At 47.4% G+C, this 7,510-nt stretch overlaps 1 protein-coding gene and 1 long non-coding RNA gene across 2 annotated transcripts in view; both read right to left on the bottom strand.

Moving 5' to 3' along the window:
- The window catches only part of PAH (phenylalanine hydroxylase), a 38,146-nt gene extending 36,388 nt beyond the window's left edge, over positions 1-1,758 (bottom strand). Inside the window, exon 1 of the mRNA XM_053407418.1 lies at positions 197-1,758. Within this exon, the coding sequence (XP_053263393.1) occupies positions 197-199 (3 nt within the window). The 5' untranslated portion in view covers positions 200-1,758. The remainder of the gene's footprint in view (positions 1-196) is intronic.
- A 118-nt stretch (positions 1,759-1,876) lies between these two features.
- Positions 1,877-5,083, bottom strand: LOC128422849 (uncharacterized). The gene is made up of 3 exons (XR_008332610.1): positions 4,793-5,083; positions 4,072-4,757; positions 1,877-2,529 (listed from the first exon to the last, which is right to left on the bottom strand). It is a non-coding gene; the product is annotated as an uncharacterized LOC128422849 (long non-coding RNA).
- Between the last annotated feature and the right edge of the window lie 2,427 nt (positions 5,084-7,510).

Genomic DNA, 7,510 nt, shown 5'->3' with positions numbered 1-7,510 from the left:
GAACTCTGCTGCAAAGGTCAATTGCCCTAGAGGGCAATAGCTAGCTTGGACGAGTGCCTTCTTTAAAAGGAAATTTCAATTTCTTTTAGTTTTTTTCTTTTTAAAAAAGTTTTGAAACATTAAATATTGTGTGACCTTCCCAGACCCTTTAGGATGAAGCAAGATCTCAAGCAAGCAAAACATGTTAGCTACTCACCATACTGGTTCAAACACTCCCTTTCCCCCCAGAAATTTTATGGCTGATGTCAGACAACCTGATGCAATAGGCACACAAGGCATTCACTTTGCGAGAGGCTCTGATTGGCAGCAGCAGGGGGACTGGCTTTCAGCGACGTTGCCAGCAGTGTAAACAGAACTGTTAGCATATCAAGCATTAACTCTTCTGTGGGGAAAGTCTGCCCCATGAAAGTTTCATCCTTTTTATCATCTACAAGCACAAACTCCAAAGCATATTAGTCAGCATATTGAATGAGGTCTATGTAGAACAGCCACAGTACAAAATAGGCCCTACATGTTATGACAAGCAACATTTTTTAATGCATGCTCACACTGACTGATTTTATTTTGAAGAAATGCCATGGGCATCCCCAGTCCTATGGGGAAGGGGCCTAACTCAGTGGTAGAGCATCTGCTTTACATACAGAAGGTCCTAGGTTCATTTCCAGGTAGGGCTGGGAGAGATTCCTGTCTGAAACCCAAGAGAGCTGCTTGGGTGCCTGTCAGTGCAGGCAAAACTAAGCTAAATGGACCACTGGTCTGACTTGGTGTAACTCCATAAATAAATTCCCCATTGAGGACTGAGACCTCCTGATGACTTAAGATCCAGATGAATAGGTAAAGCCCCCTGACACCATCACTGAAGATGCTCCCTAGGTCTGCCTTCAAGAAGGACCCTTGGGGTGGGCTCCTGACCCACCACTGGCAGTGGAGTCCCTGACCAAGTCACCCCTGTTTCTCCCTTAGGAGCATCAGCATTAGAAGATCCAAGGCAGCTGGTCAATGATGGTGTGCACACTTGGGAGGCCAATATCACCACGCATGACTCTAGTCTAGAGGAATAGCATTCTTCATGAGATAGGCCTCTTTGGACAGACTTAAGCACCTGCAGCTGGTGTGTGGCATATTCTAGCAGGCCAGACAATATTAATCTACCAGCTGCTGGAACAATATATGCCATTCCGCTTCCTAACTCTTTTGCCCTGCCCAGCTTTCTATGAGATCTGAGTTCCTGCCCCCTGGACTCTTGCTTGTTGTCTTGCATCTGGTCTCTCCAGCCTGACCTTGGCAGAGGCAGAGGGTGACTTCATCCCCAACTGTTATTGCTTCCCATCGGAGAAAATATCATAAGTGTCTCCTCCACCCCCCAACTTCCAAATCAGGAAGCCCATGGAAACACGGATCTCCCATGTAACAGGTAGTTTGAGTCTGAGATAGTGGGCTTAAAGCAGGGGTCAGCAAACTTTTTCAGCAGGGGGCCTGTCCACTGTCCCTTAGACCTTGTGGGGGGCCGGACTGTATTTTTTTTGGGGGGGGGGGAGGACAAATTCCTATGCCCCACAAATAACCCAGAGATGCATTTTAAATAAAAGCACACATTCTACTCATGTAAAAACACCAGGCAGGCCCCACAAATAACCCAGAGATGCATTTTAAATAAAAGGACACATTGTACTCTTGTAAAAACATGCTGATTCCCGGGCCATCTGCGGGCCGGATTGAGAAGGCGATTGGGTCGGATCCGGGTCCTAGTTTGCCTTGTTGTTGTTTAGTCGTGTCCTACTCTTCATGACCCCACGGACCAGAGCACACCAGGCACTCCTGTCTTCCACTGCTTCCCGCAGTTTGGCTTCCAGCGTCATAACTTTTATATGTTGTCTTTGTCCATGGTTCTTGGCAGGGATACTGGAGTGGCTTGCCGGTTCCTGCTCCAGGTGGCTCACGTTTGGTCAAAACTCTCCACTATGACCTGTCCATCTTGGGTGGTCCAGCACGGCATAGCTCATAGCTTCTGTGAGTTATTCAAGCCCCTTCGCCACGGCAAGGCAGTGATCCATGAAGGAGTTAGTTTGCCTACCCATAACTTAAAGTCTGTGAAGGGAGACAGTTTGTGTTCTACTTCCTAATATGATCGCTGGCCAGTAGATGGTGATCTTTCCACGTGAGATGATGGCCTTCCTCTTTCTGTCCCGTCCCCCCTTTTGCTTCTTAACGCACAGCAATAAAAGGGAGAAAGGGTAGGTAGGTCCAACTTAATTAAGGTAAGGCAGTTTCTACAAAGAACCCCATCTCCTGTGCACCTGAATCAGCACCTGCCCCTTGCTTCACTCCAGTTAATTGAGTCAGTAAGCGGAGATACTGTTTCCTGGCAACACCCAAGTGCCGCCACTCCCCAGGAATTTTGGTCGATGCACAAACGATTTTGCCGTCTTTTTACCACTTCGCCAAACTTTTGTTCAAAGGAGTATAATCACATTATAAAACGCTGAGCCAAAATGAGCAACCTTTATTTTTTATGAACCTCTTCCGCTTCTGCAAAAAAAAAAAAGGCACTGTTGACATTTTTGGACAAAGTGTTCACAATGGGGCATTCGCAACAGGGCAAATGTTGGGAAGGAGAGGGGGCATGCACCCACATGTGGATGGGAGTCAATCTGAACCACACCACCGTATCAGCAGAATGTGCATTTGGTTGCACATCCTCACTGACATTCTGCCACAACTAGAGACACAGGAAACTGCCTTAGACTGATCCAGACCATTCGTCCATCAAGTTAGTACTATTTATGCTAGTAGCAAACGTCTTTCTCAGTCCTCCATTAAGATGCTGGGGATTAGATTGAAGATGTTTTGCCTGCTAAGCATGTGCTCTACCACTGGGCTATGACACCACTCCAATTTACTCATGACTGAAGCTGTATCAGGATTTAAAAAAACAAAAAAAACCTTGCATGCCGTGTTGGTGGGCGGGCAATGATATTTCCACACTGAGATTCTGAGTCAGGAAAATAAGAAAGCTAAATTTAAAGAAAACGCGTGCTCAATAGGAAAGATCTTAATTCTAACTTAGGCAGAGGTTCAAAGAGCCATTCTTCTTAGAAAAAGAGATGAACAAAGATGTCTTGTCTTCCAAGGAAATACGAAAAGTGATCAGCCACCCAGAGTATCAGTACAAGACCCGGGGGAAGGCCAGCACAGGTTAAAGGACAGTATGGGAAGCTTGGAGGTTTCTCCACCTACTCTTTGCCATCAGCCTCCAATGCAAGCTGAGTAGCACCCCAACGCTTCCATGTTCCCCCTTTTCTCCCCAAATGACCAGAAGCACACTTGACTCCATTTTCTCCTATGAAAGCACTTGATCAGAAATTAGTTGCAACTCAAGTCCTTTCAGTAAAGTGCATAGAAAGTTCTTTGTTTTGGTTTTTTAGTTGTTTTTATTAAAGGATTTTCATAGTTAACAAGCGTATATACAACGTCTCTGTTTGCAATTCATAGGGTCCTTTATACAGGTCAGTTACATTCGGTGTGACACACTGCTGTCACGGACATTGTGAGGTTGTAGGGGAGAGAAAGAAGGGGGTAGTGATTTTTCATTCTTTTGCTTAGTGTATGTGCAGAGTTTCTGTGTCAGAGTTGCCAAGTATAGGTTCCTTATTTATCTGTTTCTTTGTTTTTGTTTTGTTGAGAGCCATCCAAGACAGGATCCTGAGTGCCTTCTACTTCACCTCCCTTGTAAGACAAGAATTGGCTGGTGTTGCCAAGTAGACACAATTTTTTAATCAACATTCTGCCTCTTTAACAGAGATTTACAATAGGTGGGTATTTCCTGGGCATGGGAGCTAAATCTTATCACCTGCTAACTGCTGCAGATCAAATTGCAGCTCAGGAGATAGTAACAAGGCCAGATCAAAAACAGGCCAACTCATTTTACATTTTTTAATCGAAAGCTGTGGTGTCACTGCCAACGGCCACCTGTGCTGAGAATGTCAGTAAAGAAGTTTAAAATCTGACATGAGGGAAAGTTGCTTTTCCATTTTCCTGCCTCACCTTAGCTAAGAAATAGAAGCCTCAAACCTGTATGTAGAGCCAGTGTGGTGTAGTGGTTAAGAGTGGTAGACTCGTAATCTGGTGAACTGGGTTTGCGTCTCCGCTCCTCCACATGCAGCTGCTGGGTGACCTTGGGCCAGTCACACTTCTCTGAAGTCTCTCAGCCCCACTTACCTCACAGAGTGTTTGTTGTGGGGGAGGAAGGGAAAGGAGAATGTTAGCCACTTTGAGACTCCTTAGCGTAGTGATAAAGCGGGATATCAAATCCAAACTCTTCTTCTCTTCTAGATGGATCAGTAGTCAGCTGTGTGCCAGCTTACAGCCTATGGGAATATCAGCGTTTCTTCACTAATGTCATAGGCCACCTGACAAGACCAAGCTGACATGGACAGCTTGTCACCAGCAGGCAGGCTATTTCCCAGCATGACCATTTGCTCCATAGCTTCTCCTAAGAACATTTAAAGAGCCCTGCAGGATCGGACCAAAGGCCTATCCAGTCTCGTATTTGCTTCCCACAGTGACCAAGCAGATGCTTCTGGGAAGCTCTCAAGCAGGACATGAACACGGCAGCCCTCTCCCACTGTTCCCCAAAAACTGAGATTTAGTGTTATGCTGATGATGATCCAACAAGAAGCATCTACAATTCTATGATTCCATGATCATGGCAGTAGCCCCCCTTTCTTGATGCTTAATTCTTGGGGATTTGGAAGGTTCTACTCCAGGAAGGCAGGGGTACCTTTACCTTTACCTTACTCCAGGAAAGCAGGGCTCCACTCCTTCCTCTCCGCCTCCTTTCAAGCATAAAGGCCAGATCAAGGCAGGGATTGAGAACCTCAAGGATGGGGAACCATCTACCTGCCCTCAGGACACACCTATTTCCTAGGCCACACCCCTACTGTGTCCTTGAACGCTTGCCTGGGTGGGGAATAGAAAGGGATGCAAAAAGCAGCCTGGTGCATAAAGTCAGGATCCACATTTGTTGCTCTGGCCACTTTGACTCTGGCCCCATCCGCCACTGCCATATGGCCCCCAGAAGGCTATTCAAAAGACTTTGGGCTCTCAGATTTTGGCAGTACCCTGTGCAACACTAAAATTTGGTGTCCCTGCCTCTTGTGCTCTCTTCTACAGCATTGTTTTTGCTCCCCTGCAGGACAGCCCCAGTTGCGCTCTGCTCTTGCCCACAGAGGTCAGTCAGAAGCCTATGGGAAATACACAGTGAGGGCCTCAAGCCCAATATCTGCCAGTGACTGGTGTTCACAGGTATGGGCTGCATTCAAAAAAGCATATGTGGATGTTCCGTCAGCACAAAGATTTCAGCTTGCACAACACAATGTCACACACGCTTCCTCCCATGATCTCCCCAAATCTGTTCTAGGGGTTCCACCAACCCTCCAGAGCAGGGGGCAGGGGGCACACATTGGGGAAGGAGGAAGGGAGTTCCACTGAGAAACAGTAAATCTGTGCACTAATGGAACAAGTGCATTTGATCCTGCCCTATCTTGCCTCTAACCATGCCTCTAAACATACACAGCCACCCTGACCAGTACCCATAGCATGAAGCTCTCTACTCCCATTTTAAAGCCATCTAAACTGGTGGCCATGACCCCCAAATTGGACAACCAAATTACACGGTTTAACTGTGCGTTGTGTGAATAAGTACGGTACTTCTTGCTGTGTATGTCCTGGAATGCCCACCATTCACTTTTGTTAGATGATTCCAGGTTCTAGTACTACCAAGGAGAGAAAAAATCACTCTTTTATCAACTGTCCCCAGACTGTGCGTAGTTTTATACAACTCTTGCCAAGTCCTTCCTTCCTTGACTCCACCCCAGTGATAGACCACATGCTGTGCATGCGTAAGATCCCAGGTCAGGCTCAATCACCCTGTACCTCCAAGGTAGGACTGGGAATCACAGAATCATACAGTGGGGAGGTTCCCTAAGGCTACCTGTAGTGCAACCCCTGCAATGCAACCATGCCCAAAACTCTGGAAAGCTGCTGCCAGTATGTGCTGGCAATACTAGTCAGACATGGTATAAAACAACTTCCCATGTTCCAAACCCAAAGGAGAGGAACCCATGACCATCTCAATATAGTCAGATCTACAATTCCCATCTTCCTTGACCATTGGCCACACATGTTGAGGCTGATGGCGGCTGGGGGCCCAAACCTCTTCAGTTTCTCACCCCTGTTCCTAACTTTTAAGGACGTCTGATCTGGAAAAAGCCTGCCAATGCTAATAGAGGAGTGGGTGAGCTTTGAATTCGGGCTGGAGACATTTAAGAAACCAGCACCCTTGCTTTCCAGGTGCAAGGCAAGGAAGAAAGCTCCCAAACTCTGCAGATTGAATTATCCTAATTAAACTAACATTCCAGCATCACAGCGCAAGTCACACTTTGCCCGCGTTGCAGGGAAGCAAGCAACACAGCTGCGGACGATGCATGGGCACAACTTGATTTCTTATTATATTTGACTTATTGGGCCACAAGAAATTGCACACGTCTGAATAGAGGGGGAAAGTTTGCTTCTTGGAGTCTGTGAATACCGGACAGAAAATGTGCTTTTTGCCCAGTGGGTCTGCAGGCCCAACCGTCCGATTTCCCTAGCAAACCTGGCTGGGAATCCCCGACTTGCTTCCTCGGGTCGAGCTCCCATTGCCGTCCGTGCAGCAAGGAGCCTCGCCGCCTTGGCTGCTGATGGACGCGGGACACGTGGCCGCACAATGGGGACACACGACTGACCTCAGCCAAGTCGGCAAACTGCCCCCGACCTGATCCCGGCGTCCTTTGCGCGGGGAAGGTTGCTGGGAGGGGGGAGTAGAAAGGGGAGGGGCGAGTTTTCAGAGACAACCCCCCCCATACTCCACCCATTGCTTTTTGCTGTCGAGACGTGGGCTGCATCTGCGACTCAGGCTGTTTCATTTAGAGTTGCGATAGTGACAGCAGCCGAGGAACGCGGTTTGATCCAGAAGTCGACGTTTGCAAACGGCTCTCTGCAGCGCGTTCACTCCACTTCTCATTTCATATGTTGCAAAAAGGAGCGAGGGATGGGAGCTTTGAATATCTCTATCCCGCTCTCCTCCTGTTAAATGCAACAAACCTGTCACTTCGGGTTAGTTTGAGACCCGAGGCCGCTGATTAGCATGAGCTGTAGCTAATATGCTTAAGGCTCCCTAATTATTTATTATGCCCTTAATGGCTGGGGGGGGAAGCATCGTAACGACGTCCTTTTTAATTATTATTTTTAAAAGAATAATGGTAAATGAACAAAAAGAGTCTCGAAACAACGGCGACGATTGATTTAGGGCTGGTCCACAGAGGGAGGAGGGAGTGATTGTCCATCGTGGCCGGACGGAGGTCAATGTCACGGTCAGCCGATTTGGAAAGTGAAAACTCGGAAAGAGTGAAATACTGACCTCGCTGAAGTCCCGTGTGTGTGTGTGTGTGTGTGTGTGTGTGTGTGTGCG

This window comes from Podarcis raffonei, chromosome 10, assembly GCF_027172205.1.
Source record: "Podarcis raffonei isolate rPodRaf1 chromosome 10, rPodRaf1.pri, whole genome shotgun sequence".
Lineage (NCBI taxonomy): Eukaryota > Metazoa > Chordata > Lepidosauria > Squamata > Lacertidae > Podarcis > Podarcis raffonei.
The sequence above is the reverse complement of the archived record's forward strand: the minus strand, read 5'-3'. Positions and strand labels throughout refer to the sequence as shown.